The sequence below is a fragment of the Girardinichthys multiradiatus genome, chromosome 1, assembly GCF_021462225.1.
Source record: "Girardinichthys multiradiatus isolate DD_20200921_A chromosome 1, DD_fGirMul_XY1, whole genome shotgun sequence".
NCBI lineage: Eukaryota > Metazoa > Chordata > Actinopteri > Cyprinodontiformes > Goodeidae > Girardinichthys > Girardinichthys multiradiatus.
In genome coordinates this window covers 18387955-18404028 of record NC_061794.1, presented here as the reverse complement: position 1 = coordinate 18404028, position 16074 = coordinate 18387955, and the positions used below count along the sequence as shown (strand labels likewise).

General features: G+C 37.8%; 1 protein-coding gene across 8 annotated transcripts in view; it reads left to right on the top strand.

The window, feature by feature from the left end:
* Positions 1–257: 257 nt before the first annotated feature.
* The window catches only part of ubr4 (ubiquitin protein ligase E3 component n-recognin 4), a 72713-nt gene continuing 56896 nt past the window's right edge, over positions 258–16074 (top strand). For 5 of the 8 annotated variants that reach the window (XM_047370261.1, XM_047370271.1, XM_047370244.1 and 2 more), the window contains exons 1-15: positions 258–406; positions 3361–3458; positions 3584–3687; positions 3915–4044; positions 4314–4459; positions 4627–4726; positions 4849–4990; positions 5136–5260; positions 5957–6081; positions 10618–10677; positions 10823–11013; positions 12111–12210; positions 12321–12458; positions 12723–12840; positions 13170–13211. In XM_047370261.1, the coding sequence (XP_047226217.1) occupies positions 282–406; positions 3361–3458; positions 3584–3687; positions 3915–4044; positions 4314–4459; positions 4627–4726; positions 4849–4990; positions 5136–5260; positions 5957–6081; positions 10618–10677; positions 10823–11013; positions 12111–12210; positions 12321–12458; positions 12723–12840; positions 13170–13211 (1744 nt within the window). In that variant the 5' untranslated portion in view covers positions 258–281. The remainder of the gene's footprint in view (positions 407–3360; positions 3459–3583; positions 3688–3914; positions 4045–4313; positions 4460–4626; positions 4727–4848; positions 4991–5135; positions 5261–5956; positions 6082–10617; positions 10678–10822; positions 11014–12110; positions 12211–12320; positions 12459–12722; positions 12841–13169; positions 13212–16074) is intronic. The other 3 variants (XM_047370288.1, XM_047370280.1, XM_047370253.1) reach the window with 1 other exon arrangement.

Genomic DNA, 16074 nt, shown 5'->3' with positions numbered 1-16074 from the left:
TGCCGTTTTTAAACATACAGGCACCACAAAGTCGCAAAATAAATAAAAGCAGGATGATATTACAACACAAAACCAGCAGAGAGTATCAATACACGGACAAAAGGTGATGTGAAGTAATTTTTGTATAGGACACAAGTTGAGCAAAATTATACCAAAGAGAAAAATAACATAAACACGTCAAAGGACGCAGGCTTGATGTAAATTTGAGCTGCTGAGCGCCCCCTGCGATTTACCTTTACAGCCTCTTCCTCGGCAGTTAGTTTTTTCTATGGGATTTCAAGATGGCGTCGAGCGGAGGAGAGGGGGAGCACGAATGGACAGCGGCAGTACGACCGCTTTTATCGGCTTCGTACACCGCTTTTGAAACAAAGGAGCTACCTCAGCTCATTGGCTCTATAATTAACAGGTAACCGGCTACATGTCAGCGTGTTTCTTGGCTCTTTTGCTACCAAACCGCCTGTGTTCACCCGGGACGTAGCCTCAGCTTAACTTGCACTGGCATCGAGTTGGTCTCCAACTGAAGCCAACATGCTAGCGTTTCCCAACTTGTTTAAAATGCGATTAGCTTGCATTGACAGGAACGTTGCAGACAAACTTAGACGCTTGTCGAAATTATATACGTTTCTTCAATAAACCACTGTTGTTTAGTAAACGTTTAAGAATGCCGCAGTATAGCGTTTTAAAAATATGCTTCATCATTAGCTAGCTAACCGTGGGCCTTCAACTCTGCACTCTAACGTAACGTAGAGACGCTGCTGTCAGTGTAATGTTGGACTATGTCAGCTGAAGTAACCAAGCTAACCAAGACTTGGGTGCTGGACCGAGCTTGCCAGATACGGTCAATCGCAGGTATAGCAACCATTAGCTAAACTGCTAAAGGTTGGGAATTTGGTGTGCAGGTTGGTTCTGTTTTGACTAAAAGTAGGCGGGGACAGTTTTTCTCGGCTAGTTTTGTTGGCCAGGTGATTTGCTACAAACATACTATTTGTAAAAGCATTAACTTGATGATTTAACGTCAAAGAGTTTACCGCTAAGTGACTGTCAGCCTAGCTGTAGCCAGGCTGTCACCTGACACCCTAACAGAGTTTTTACCTACGCCGATACACCCCGGTACTTTCAAGTGATGACTTTCATTTTCCTGAGAAACAAATCGTCAAAAAAGTCCCGTGGCTTCTGGTGCGGTGACTGTACTCAGTTTCTTTTCGACACTCTTTCTTCATCGTTGCTTTTAAGTAGTTGGCCAACTGCACCAAAAATCCAAGCTGTGAGGATCGATGTAAAAGTTCGCAATCATTATTTAATCTGTTTCTTTCGATGATCACCATGACAGGTGGTTTCCACTGAATGCAACATATGTCAGATTCTCAAAGAATCCAGAATAAGTTATGTTTCTGCAGCATTTGTGTACAGATGAACGTCCTTCATGCTGATCAGAAGTTAATGTTTGAAACCTGCAACTTATTTTCAAAAGGAATTGACCAAAACTGTAAAAGTACAAGATGGCGAAGTGAGGAAATGAGCAGCAGTCCAGTTTATGATTGTGATTTCAGTTTGTTGATATTTATGCAAGTTGTTGTTGTGTAATTTTGTTCCAGTCACAGATTTCAGTTCACTCAGTTTTATCGTGTAAAATAACTAAAATACTTTCCACAAACTACCTTGAAGAAATATAAAGCGGTAATGTTTTTATTGCAATGGCTTGATCGCACATTAAAAAGGTGACTGCAGTTTTCTAGCAGTGGGATTAGAGAACAGCCTTGTTTGTCACAGTTCCAGCTGATTTGACCTTTTTAAATGGCAATAGCTATTTTCTTTTAGCAAATTCCTGTCTCATTAAGATCAAACTGGCATGTCCTAATGTTTTTCCCTTTTTATAAAGAGTGTCTAAGAGAAGCGGGGCTCTGTGAGCCTTCATATTTATACGCTATGGAAACGGAGTCAAGGATCACCAGTTTAAACGTTCCTTGGCACTCTGATCAAGAGTCAAGAGCAGTGTGATTTAAAAAAAAAAGTTTCAGTTAATTTTATAGAAATTGAGAAGGGTGTCACCAATGTTTTTGTTTAACGCAGTTATTTGATCGAGATTAATTTGTTGAAAGATTTTTTTTTTTACATTTCACTGCAACGTTATATGAAAATAAAAGATTATGTCCAAAATTAACTGAAGCTTATGAGGATTTTATATGTAGCTGGGTCCAAGATCCACAAGCAACAACATTGTGCCAAAATCGAATCCTCTGCACAATCTTTCCCCCCGTTTGACACAATAAATCAACTAGATCAAACAACAACCAATTAAATACAACATATCAGAAACAATAATGTAGATGTCTATTCATTTTGTTGGGGTTAACTCTGTCGGTTAAAGAGAAGTAAAAGTAAAAATTATCTACCTAACAAAGGAAAACGTTTGGGCTGAGTCTTACGTCTCATTAATAGTATAATATGCCTATTTTTGCTGCACAATTAATTCACAATTCATTGCTATTGCAGCATCACTGTACACAATATGCTGCCTGGACTGCCAAAGTGTTTGCTAATTATTTAATTGTCAAGCATTCGGGGCATCGGTGCCTGTAATGTATTTGTAAATCTATAAAATCATATTGTTGATATGCTAATACAAAATTGTTATTCTTTTTCCAGTAGCTTGATCAATTACTCATTATCTGGGGTCTGTTTATTATGAACCCAAAGCAGAAATACATGAATGCTTTTTAATTATTTGTTAATTAATGCCAAGATGTTTCATTTCTGCAACGTTCACCAATATTATCGGACGTTTTCCTAACACTGTACAGCTTTTGCCTACATGATAACATATTATTGATGTTTTTTTTTTTTATCCTAAAGCCTTTTTAAAGTTTGCAACCACTTGTTTTTTGTTTCAGCCTGATGAGACAAAAATCTTACACTAGAGCCGTACAGTTCAAGAAAACAATATTCAGCACCCTGAGCTGCTAAATATATTGCGAGGGTTTCTACATCTTCAGTGTAACATTGAGTTTCTGCTTTATTTGGAATACACATTGTTGTTTTACTGCTTGTCACATCCAATCAAACATCAAAACAAAGGCAGTATTTTGTTATTGGTATTTTGAGGGTTAAACTTACGACTGCTCTGTGTTTATTCTTGTAGTTTACATACAGACTTCATAGGTCATCATTTATTCAAAAATGTCGACATGGAGTGGTGTTGACCTGTTTAGTTGATACTGGCCTCTGATCCAAACATTTCTTACTTGCAGAGAAGTTACATTCATGTCAATAAATGGAGGCTCAAATTAAATAAAATGTAAAAATTACAAGGATATTCACATCTGCTGTTTTGTAACATACCGTTCCACCTTTCATTTGCAGTGAATCGGACATCCTTCACCATGACAAACAATATGAGCCTTTCTACTCCTCGTTTGTGGCTCTTTCTGCACATTACATCACCACAGTTTGTGGTCAGAGTATGTATATTTATCTCTTTTGTGCTAGGGATAAAGACACTGTCATTCTAAATAAATAAAAACATAAATAAAAGCCTGCATTTCTGCAATCTTGACTAATTATTATTATTATTATTTTTTACTAGTACCGGGAAATCAGCTGCTGTCGGTGGCTGCAGCGTGCAAAGTACTGATTGAATTTTCATTGCTGCGATTGGAGAATCCAGATGAAGCATGTGCTGTATCACAGGTAATATAAAGGCGTTAAATACAATGCAGGAAGCAGATTGTGCTATTGTCAGACTACATTCGGGGGTTTCTTTGTGTTACTTTAAATATACAGACTGTCTCTGTCAGCCACTTTAATGCAGTATAATTTTGCATCCATTTATTAACTAAATTAACCTTAATCGTTTGGCTCATGTGTCCAATTGTTTTTGATTATTATTGTGTTATGCTGTTTTTTTCCCTCTACAGAAACATCTGATTCTTCTGATAAAAGGACTTTGCACCGGCTGCAGCAGACTCGATCGCACAGAGATAATTACATTTACTGCTATGATGAAGTCTGCCAAGTTGCCTCAAACTATCAAGACCCTCTCGGATGGTGAGTGTCCCTAATAAACAAGAGTAACAGTGATATAGCAACACAAATAATACGGGAAAAAAAATCACTTGCTTATGAAGAGGTTCCTGACATACACAGTGGGTTTTTGTCTCTTTATTTTTTTCTTTGAACTGATTGCTAGTGATTTAACATTAACACAGTTATACATATGTCCATTATTGGGAAGACATAATGCACAGTTCCATCAGAGAAAGAATATTTGAGTGATTTTTGAGACTTATAACATTGTGTGTTCTTAATTTCTTTAGTGGAAGATCAGAAGGAGTTGCCCAGTGTTGTGAGCCCAGAGCTTCGACAAAAAGAAGTCCAAATGAACTTCTTTAATCAGTTGACTTCAGTTTTTAACCCAGACCTTACCTCCATCTTGGGTTCACCATCAGCAGCGCACATGCAGGTCGGCATCATCAGTTGATAACAGCTCAAAATAAGCAACTTATTTCGATCAACATCTATTTCCGGAAATTATACTTTGTTTTTAGGAAATTTCCTGGTTTAAATCAGTCTGAATGTGTTGTCACTTTTCTGTTTCAAAATACTTATGCTTATTTTTAAACTTTGAAGGCTGAGAGCGACTCCGATGACCAAACCACGGATCAAGCTATTCAGGCCAAGATGAAGAATGCGTTTGTCTCTCAGAATGTGTCGAGCTTACAGGAACTGGGTCAGTAGATCTCTATCAGATGCACTACAGTATCTTGAGAATTGATTAGTTGGTTGCATCAGCCTGTTTGAACCCTGTTGTTTTTGTTAAAGACGATTAAAACATTTTTCTTTTTCTCCCAGGTGGGTCTGAAAAGTTACTACAAGTGTGTCTAAACCTGCCATACTTTCTACGTTACATCAACCGGTTCCAAGATGCTGTTTCAGCCAACTCTTTCTTCATCATGCCAGCCACAGTGGCTGATGCCACTGCTGTCCGCAATGGGTTTGTTTATTTTTTTATTAATGAAATCTATGGGATCTAATGTTGCATTTCAGTCTAGGATTGTGCTTTATATATTTGAACTCTCCCTTTATTCTGTTTTCCAAATGAAATATTGACTTTTGTTGTATACCACATATTTATCTAGATTTCACTCGCTGGTTATTGACGTCACCATGGCTCTGGATACACTGTCCCTTCCTGTACTGGAACCCCTAACACCAGGAAGACTCCTGGATATGACTGTGCTGGCCCTTAGCTGTCTTTATGCTGGTAAGTGTGAAGCGTGTTTGGAGAAAATAAATGCATCATTCTGTGGTTCAGTCTGCTAGAAATTTGGTCACTAAATAAAGAAAAACTGAGAAGAACGAAGTTGTATATGATCTTCTGAAACCAGTGATTCCATAGACTGCATATAGACCCAACCTGCTTTGATGAGCTGAAAATGTTTACTGCCATCAACATAAGCTGCTGACTACCACCAGGTCTCCTATGCATTCTGGAAAAGCAGAACATTTCATTTCAGTGTTTTCTTTAATCTGGATAAGTATGGAAAACGAAGAGTGTGGAAAAATATATATATTTCTACATTTCTTTTCTTGTTCCATTGTCTAAAAGTTGTCCCTTCCTCTATCTTTCCTTCCTCATGTCATTGTCTCCTTTTTATGTCCTTTATCCATTACTTCCTTTCCCTATGTGTGTCCTTTCTTCCTTCCTCATCACCTTCCTTCATCATTGCGATCTACCTTTTATTCCTTCCTTTTTTGTGTTCATCCTTCTTTTTTTCCCTGTGTCTTTTCTTACTTCCTTGTCAATTTTGTCCTTCCTTTCTTTTCTTCACTTCTTGCCTTTATGCCATCTTTGTCCTTTCTTTGTTCCTCATGCCCCTTTCTTCCTTTCTTGCTTTCATCTTGCCTTCCTTCCTTTCGTCCTTACAGTCACTGTTCTAAATGTACTTTCTCTGTGTAGGTGTGAGTGTGGCCACATGCATGGCGATTCTACAGGTGGGCAGCGGATTGCAGCTTCGATCTGCCTCCACTGGAACTAAAGAAGAAGACTATGAAAATGACGCTGCCACCATTGTTCAGAAATGTGTAAGTGCCAGAGTACAAAATATTTAATATCTCTACTCACGATAGTTTTGGCAAAGTTTAGACACTAAAACTAAGGCTAAGGTAAATATAGAGTTAATACATAAAAAATGTTGGCAACTGTTTTAAATTTGCAAATCTCAATTTTAGGTCTTAAGGAGTCTTAAATGTATCCAAATTTTCCAAATTAGGCCTTAAATTACAGTTAGTTGTATCTTAAACTAGAATATTTGAGCTGCCACTAAAGATTTATATTTATATATATATATATATATATATACAGGTCCTTCTCAAAATATTAGCATATTGTGATAAAGTTCATTATTTTCCATAATGTCATGATGAAAATTTAACATTCATATATTTTAGATTCATTGCACACTAACTGAAATATTTCAGGTCTTTTATTGTCTTAATATGGATGATTTTGGCATACAGCTCATGAAAACCCAAAATTCCTATCTCACAAAATTAGCATATTTCATCCGACCAATAAAAGAAAAGTGTTTTTAATACAAAAAATGTCAACCTTCAAATAATCATGTACAGTTATGCACTCAATACTTGGTCGGGAATCCTTTGGCAGAAATTACTGCTTCAATGCGGCGTGGCATGGAGGCAATCAGCCTGTGGCACTGCTGAGGTCTTATGGAGGCCCAGGATGCTTCGATAGCGGCCTTTAGCTCATCCAGAGTGTTGGGTCTTGAGTCTCTCAACGTTCTCTTCACAATATCCCACAGATTCTCTATGGGGTTCAGGTCAGGAGAGTTGGCAGGCCAATTGAGCACAGTGATACCATGGTCAGTAAACCATTTACCAGTGGTTTTGGCACTGTGAGCAGGTGCCAGGTCGTGCTGAAAAATGAAATCTTCATCTCCATAAAGCTTTTCAGCAGATGGAAGCATGAAGTGCTCCAAAATCTCCTGATAGCTAGCTGCATTGACCCTGCCCTTGATAAAACACAGTGGACCAACACCAGCAGCTGACACGGCACCCCAGACCATCACTGACTGTGGGTACTTGACACTGGACTTCTGGCATTTTGGCATTTCCTTCTCCCCAGTCTTCCTCCAGACTCTGGTACCTTGATTTCCGAATGACATGCAGAATTTGCTTTCATCCAAAAAACGTACTTTGGACCACTGAGCAACAGTCCAGTGCTGCTTCTCTGTAGCCCAGGTCTGGGGAATGCGGCACCTGTAGTCCATTTCCTGCACACGCCTGTGCACGGTGGCTCTGGATGTTTCTACTCCACACTCAGTCCACTGCTTCCGCAGGTCCCCCAAGGTCTGGAATCGGCCCTTCTCCACAATCTTCCTCAGGGTCCGGTCACCTCTTCTCGTTGTGCAGTGTTTTCTGCCACACTTTTTCCTTCCCACAGACTTCCCACTGAGGTGCCTTGATACAGCACTCTGGGAACAGCCTATTTGTTCAGAAATTTCTTTCTGTGTCTTACCCTCTTGCTTGAGGGTGTCAATAGTGGCCTTCTGGACAGCAGTCAGGTCGGCAGTCTTACCCATGATTGGGGTTTTGAGTGATGAACCAGGCTGGGAGTTTTAAAGGCCTCAGGAATCTTTTGCAGGTGTTTAGAGTTAACTCGTTGATTCAGATGATTAGGTTCATAGCTCGTTTAGAGACCCTTTTAATGATATGCTAATTTTGTGAGATAGGAATTTTGGGTTTTCATGAGCTGTATGCCAAAATCATCCGTATTAAGACAATAAAAGACCTGAAATATTTCAGTTAGTGTGCAATGAATCTAAAATATATGAATGTTAAATTTTCAACATGACATTATGGAAAATAATGAACTTTATCACAATATGCTAATATTTTGAGAAGGACCTGTATATATATATATAATTCTTTTTTATTAATAAAATAATATTTGCTCATTTTCATTCTAAACTATTACAACCATGTAATGATTTTATTTATTTTTTACTAAAAACGTTCTCCGTTCTAGTATCCCACAAAATAAAATGTAAATAAGGCTTTGTACTTTAATGAATTTTATATATATATATGTGTAATATGTGTGTGTATATATATATATAATATATATATAATTCGCAGTCAGAATGAAAATATGTCTTATATTCTAGGTTCTTCAAAGTAGCCTCCTTTTGCTTTGATTACTGCTCCACACACTCTTGGCATTCTGTTGATGAGCTTCAAGAGGTAGTCACCTGAAATGGTTTTCCAACAGTCTTGAAGGAGTTCCCAGAGATGCTTAGCACTTGTTGGTCCTTTTGCCTTCACTCTGCGGTCCAGCTCACCCCAAACCATCTCGATTTGGTTCAGGTCCGGTGACTGTGGAGGCCAGGTCATCTGGCGCAGCACCCTATCACTCTCCTTCTTGGTCAAATAGCCCTAACACAGCCTGGAGGTGTGTTTGGGGTCATTGTCCTGTTGAAAAATAAATGATGGTCCAACTAAACGCAAACCGGATGGAATAGCATGTCGCTGCAAGATGCTGTGGTAGCCATGCTGGTTCAGTATGACTTCAATTTTGAATAAATCCCCAACAGTGTCACCAGCAAAGCACCCCCACACCATCACACCTCCTCCTCCATGCTTCATGGTGGGAACCAGGCATGTAGAGTCCATCCATTCACCTCTTCTGCGCCGCACAAAGACACGGTGTTGGAACCAAAGATCTCAAACTTGGACTCATCAGACCAAAGCACAGATTTCCACTGGTCTAATGTCCATTCCTTGTGTTCTTTAGCCCAAACAAGTCACTTCTGCTTGTTGCCTGTCCTCAGCAGTGGTTTCCTAGCAGCTATTTTACCATGAAGACCTGATTCACACAGTCTCCTCTTAACAGTTGTTCTAGAGATGTGTCTGCTGCTAGAACTCTGTGTGGCATTGACCTGTTCTCTAATCTGAGCTGCTGTTAACCTGTGATTTCTGAGGCTGGTGACTCGGATGAACTTATCGTCCGCAGCAGAGGTGACTCTTGGTCTTCCTTTCCTGGGGCGGTTCTCATGTGAGCCAGTTTCTTTGTAGCGCTTGATGGTTTTTGCGACTGCACTTGGGGACACTTTCAAAGTTTTCCCAATTGTTCCGACTGACTGACCTTCATTTCTTAAAGTAATGATGGCCACTTGTTTTTCTTTACTTAGCTGCTTTTTTCTTGGCATAATACAAATTCTAACAGCCTATTCAGTAGGACTATCAGCTGTGTACTGTATCCACCTCCTGCAGAACACAACTGATGGTCCCAACCCCATTTATAAGCCTTGAAATCCCATTTATTAAACCTGACAGGGCACACCTGTGAAGTGAAAACCATTTCAGGTGACTACCTCTTGAAGCTCATCAACAGAATGCCAAGAGTGTGCGGAGCAGTAATCAAAGCAAAAGGTGGCTACTTTGAAGAACCTAGAATATAAGACATATTTTCAGTTGTTTCACACTTTTTTGTTCAGTATATAATTCCACATGTGTTAATTCATAGTTTTGATGCCTTCAATGTGAAGCTACAATATTCATAGTCATGAAAATAAAGAAAACTCTTTGAATGAGAAGGTGTGTCCAAACTTTTGGTCTGTACTGTGTGTGTGTGTGTGTGTGTGTGTGTATGTATATATAAATAAATGAAATGCCACCACCAGCACGGCAAAAATAAATAAATTTAAGGCCATATTATTTAGAGCCTGGGTATTTAGATTCCATATATGTTGATACAAAAGTGGAAATAAACTAAAATAAGCCTCAGTTCAATCAGAGTGTAACTTCGATGTCTATTTTATCCTCTGCTTAAAATCTAATAACAGAGCGTAAATTTAAAAATGACTAGTATTTTTAACTGTATGTGTTTATTTAGTAATTTATCTATAGATATTTACATTATTTCTACAATTTGATTGAAATGGGATGAAGGAAAATTTTGGGCTATTGCACAAAGTCTTTATATAAACATATGCAGGCTCAGGCAGTCACCTTTATTGGCTGAATGGGTTGAAAAATGTAGCAGACAGACAACTTGTTTAACTTCAGCGAGTGTTCATTAGCAGCTTAACGTAATGGGTGACATCGACGAATCAGGGTGGCCATAGTTTATTTATTTTTTAATTTATCGGTTCTTCCATCAGCGTTTTACTCTACATAAATGCATTCTTTGCATTTATTTATTCTGTGTGTTGTAATTCTGTAATTATACAGTATGCTGTGAAAAGGTGATAACCTACACGGAAAAGCAATGGACTTGCATGCCAGAAGTTAAAAGCACCAACCTAAGTTGACCAAATTATATTAAACATAAGTTTCTAATTAAGTTTAATCCAAGTTCTTATATACTAACTTAATAATTTAGTTATTTCTTGTAATTTATGTATGTTCTGAATGTAATAATTTTAAAATAGGTCTTAAATTAAGCTTGCCGAAACTTGCAGAAACCTCGTATTTAGTTTGCAGGAACATAAACTTTAAGGAAATCCCAGTGTTTCTAATTACTAATTTTTGTTGTTTTTACTGTTTTTACATTTTAAAGCATTTAAAAAGATTAAAAATTAAAAATCTGCGTTCTAACAGCTGGAGATCTATGAAATGATCGGACAAGCAATAAGCAACTCCCGCCGAGCTGGAGGAGAGGTGAGTGCCAGGTTGGATTAGTAAACTTTTCCTCAACTAGTTGAAGAAAAACCTGCTTTGAACTTTCTGTCAATCACATGATGAATGCTTTTAATGTTTAATTTACAAAAAGATTAAAGTTTTTCTTACTCTTTGTTTACTTCAGCATTATCAGAACTTCCAGCTGCTTGGAGCCTGGTGCCTCTTAAACAGCTTGTACCTGATTCTAAACCTGAGCCCAACTGCCTTGGCAGATAAAGGGAAAGAGAAGGACCCCTTGGCTGCCCTGCGTGTCCGGGATATTGCTGCTCGCACCAAGGATGGCGCAGGATCGCCAAAACTTGGCCCTGGCAAAGGGTGATTTTGAATTATTACCATGGAAGAAAACTATATAGGTCTACAGTAGAGAACAACATTATTAATACCCTTAGCATATTCAGGCTTAAAGTCATCTTTTAATTTTACTTGCATGTTTCTTGTAACTAAGAGTAATATTAACATTTTGGAGTGTCCTAGAGTGCCCAATTGAGTCTTATTAAATCCCTCTTCCATTGTGGGACATCGTGGAACCATTACTATTTTTAGTACCTGCTTGCTTGCGGTTCCAACCGTGCCGAGTTGTGCTGAAAATGCGACGTCAGAAAACTGTTGATCACTGATTAGGTCATAGCATATTTCAATAACTAATATCTTCAACCATTAAATCGTTATACGCTGGGCCTATTGTGCATATGACCACTATAGCAAGCTAGCATTAGCTAACGTTAGAATACCCTCAGACATCTTCTAGCTTTAGTGCTTCATGACTGCGCTTATTCAGAGTGGTTTATCTTGAAGATACGTGCTGAGTAGGTACAAATGGGAAAGGGGGCAATAGAGAATCTGTAGAGCTAAACATTAGGGTAATGGTAAGTAGGCCTTCCAATCTCAAAGACTTGGAGCTCATCAACAAAAGAAAATTGGCAAAATACAGAGAAAACATGCTCAGAGCTGGTCTTCAATTATACGAAGAGTTTAATTTTCTAATAATAATACATTTTTTTCTGTTTATTATTAAGAAGGGTACCATTTTTTCAAATTTTGTTTTTACTTGATATACAATGTTTTATCTTGTCAGAAATTCCTGTATCGCATTTCCTGTCAGAAACAAACTTCAATTTTTAATAAAAATAATTTCAAGTCTGAATCTGCCAGGGGTATAGATAATTTTGGCATTTGTTTAATTTATTAAATCTTTATTTGTTTACTTCTTAATCTTAATCCGTTTTTATATTTTCTTAAAAAGGCCATAGTAATTAACTCTCATAAAAGCTTCTTTCTTTAAAATTCAACTAGTACTACTAAGCAAATTTATTTAATTGTTTTATGTTTTTGATTTTTTTACCTAAGCATTTTTATTGTCATAAAAATGTATTTTTGCATCATTTCTTTTCTTTTTTGTGTTTTCTCTCAAGACACCAAGGGTTTGGGATATTGTCTGTTATACTGGCCAATCACGCCATCAAACTTTTGACTTCACTCTTCCAGGATTTGCAAGTAGAGGCGCTGCACCGGGTAAGTAAAGTTATCAGCAATCATGGTTGTATTGTATTCTTAAAAGGCATTTACTCCTTATTAAAAAAACATACTAATATTTTTTACAACCCCCTTCCCTCTTTCTGCAGGGTTGGGCAAGTGATGGACCACCAGCTGAGCTCAACATCATGGCACAAAGCACTTCAATCCAGAGGGTCCAAAGACTCATAGACTCCGTTCCTCTAACAAATCTGCTATTCACCCTCCTCTCCACGGCTTACAAAAAGGTGCTAATTATCATATAGTTTGAAATTAGACGGCAGACAATTCTGCTTTTCTGATGATTTTGACAGTGTAGCTTTACCTAAAATAGTGGCCAATTGGATTAATGGTAATCAGAGAGATATGTTGCCCATTTAAAATAAAGAAACACGTTTTTCCTGCAATGTTTTTACATGTTTTTGTTGTGGATTTGTTTCAAAATGCAGGAATGAAGCACAAATGCTATTCTAATGTTATGTTGAACGCTTTTATGTGTTTGGTTTTATCAGGCTTGCGTTCTCCAGCGCCAAAGAAAGGGGTCAGTTAGCAGTGATGCCAGTGCTTCAACAGATTCAAACACCTACTATGAAGATGATTTCAGCAGTACAGAGGAGGATAGCAGCCAAGGTACTTTATATTTTTGGATTCAGGCAGACAAGGGAAAATGTTTTGCTGTTTAAATTGGGGGAACTTTTTTTGAAAAATGGTGGTGGGTAACAACAGTGTTTTGTTATTTGAAAATACAGTTTTAGAAATGGAAATTCAGAAAATGTTCTAAAGCAGTTAAATTTAAGGTAAAAAAATTAAGGCATGGTCAAATGACCATGAATTGATCAGTTAAGTTTCAGTCAGGTAATGGCAGCAGTGAAGAATGCTTATTTATGCGCACAGTGATGTTGATTTTTCTTCCCTTCCTTAAACAATGTCAGTGTAGTTGACAGTGTTTACTATTTCAGCAGAGAGAAGAGAGGAGAAGACAAGTGCAGCTTGTGTCTCAGGTCAGCAGTTTTCTGTCCTCAGGTCAAAGACTTGGTGTCCACATTGCTGTCTTAGTTTCATCTTCTTTTGTTATGTTACACAAATTAGGCTCTTAAGTTGTAAAACCTAATGACCTAAAATGATCAAGCCAGAGATGAACAGCCCTATTAAAGTAAAAGTACTGTAAATGTACTATAAAAATATTATTTTCTTGTGATTATTATCTGCTATTTTACATATTCCTGTCAGAGGTTCATCTGTGGCTCACTGTCTTTCTAAGGATAATACCAATGCTCTTAAAATGTGGGTGCTTATTATAATTAGGCCCGAGCAGCAAAGTGCTATTTAGGCCTATTAGAATTCAAATGTTTCTTATTATTATCTTCTCAAATGAATTGGCTTTTTGGAGACCTTCAAACATGAAAACTTTGTGTAAATTGGTGTCAAGTACTGAAACCTTTGGCCAGAGGGTTTTGTTGCGGCGGCGCAGCGAAATCCAATGTCAAGTCATGACCATAAGTTTGGCTGTGATTTCAAGATATATCATCTGATCTGCACCAAATTGAATGTAATAAATCTTAATCTTAACTCAGCATACTTTTGGCTCTAAAGCACAAATGCATCATCCCATTCGCACCAAATTGAGCATGAATATTTGTCAACCTACAAACAACTTAAATGGACTGCCCCCCCTAGAATATTTCAAACAGCTATATTCGCCTGCTGCATTATCAGATCTACACCAAATTTTGAGTGCTTTCTGGATGTTGACTGTTCTGTGCATTGGGATGGTATATTGATTACATTAATTTAGTCCCGACCGTTGAGAACAAAGTCACCGGTATCCGTGGTGAATGACCCAACATGACAGTCTGTAGAAGTTTCAAAGATAATTTCAAATTACATTTTCAGTGTACTGCAAGACGTCGTCATTAATCTTTCCTCACAGGAAGATAAAATTTCCGCCAAATTTTGAAGACTTTCCTCTAGAGCTGAACTGAACATAAAATTAAGGCTTGCTTATAGCGCCCCCTAGTGGTGAGGTGTGAAATTGAGTGGCAGGCTCACTGGGGGTGTTGAGGTGGCGATACGGCGCACCCACAATCGAGACACAGGCTGGAGTGGCGCTGAGGTGTGAGGGCCGCTCAGCGCTGCTTGCAGCTTTAATTGGTTCTGAAATGTGAATACAGCTGACACTGTACATTATTATAATTCACGGTCAGAGTGAATTATAATAGTGTATAAACTACCTGCTCCTGGTTGGGTATTCAAGAAAATCCGTCCAGATGCTTTTTCTTCTGTTTCTATATTAAGAAGACTCTTATCTCTTACAGTCTGAGGCAGTGATTGTCTCACTGTTAATATTAAAAAGGTCACTGGTAACCCAACAGCCTGTGACAGAAGCACAGATGATTTCTTATGAAAGTGTAAAACACAACTTTAATTGAGACTCGCCAATATGCATAATACTAATGGACATTGACAGTGTGTTGACATTCAATTAAATATGCTTTGTAAAAACTAGACAGAATCAGTGTTTCTGCTCAAAAATTTATATTCTGTTTATATTTATTACTAATAACAGTCGAATAGGAACCTAGTTGTCTCACACAGCTCGGAACTGAATTTGATTATTTTTGTCACATTTCAAAATAATAACAGAGCTGAGTCACCTAAGACCAATTGTCCTCCAATGCAGACTTGTATTTATGAGTTCTCAAATTTTAAAGACTGAACCCTTATTATTATTATTATTATTATTGTTAATTTTAAAGAGGTAGATCTGGACTCTTGGATAAAATGACAGCATGTAACCCACATCAAAATATTGGTATTATTCTTGAATACAGTCACTTTAAGTTGTACGTAAACGTCTGAAACACAATATGCTTCATCTTGCTGTCACTTAAAAAGTTTTGATTTATGTGTTTTGCATGCAGATGTGAAGAACAGCTTGATGTGATGTTCTTTTATAACATAAAAGCTGTATCTTTTTTTGTGTCTTGAAATGAATTTACTGTTGGTGGGTAGCATCACAGACGGGTTGGGATGTTATGCGTGTTGTGAGTCAGACGACAGACTAGAGTATTGGTATGATAGAGCAAGTTGTGTCTTAAATTTCCAAATGCGAAGGCAGCTACGATGTAGACTTGCCGGGGCTTATGTTGATGGTGGAATTAATTGTATGTTAATGGACCTTATTTGACACGCTAAGGAATGTGTTATAACACGCTGGATAGGCTTTCCGGGTCGGTTGTTTGGAGGTGTTCCATGTGAGGATGGATCAAAGATTTGTGCCCAGTTTCCAGTTACCAGTTTAAAGTTCTGAGCCATCTTAGTCTGATTCAGATTTTGCCAAAGGATCTCTAATAACGGACATTTTGTAGCCTTCTACATATAAGGAGCTATTAATTACTTATATTAGGAACAGAGGAGACTTCACATAATGTGTGTTGGAGATCAGTCACTGTAAAACGTGTGTTCACTGTGATTTAAAGCAAAAGTTAATTGAAAAACAGACACATCTCTGTGTGAAATGCAGTTTAATTTTAAATAGCTTCGTAGAACGTTTGTGCTTTTTTCCTTGATATTTTAGCAACCCATTAATAAAAAAGATGGCTAACTTGGTGTTCCTCCCTTAGTAACAGTCTCCACACCGAAGAATGCTATTTGTTTGACTTGGAAGTGATTGGCTATGATGTATTTACTGACTGGAATTAAGAGCATTTTTCTTAGTTTTGGATGAACCAATAGCAGGCATCAGCCCATTTCTTGTTGCATCTCTTCTAATGAAGGTCATTGTATGAACCCAATATCTGGATGGTCCTTTGTCACAGCTTTTTCTCTGTAAAAGATCATTCTCATAGCTGTGTTTCATGAAAA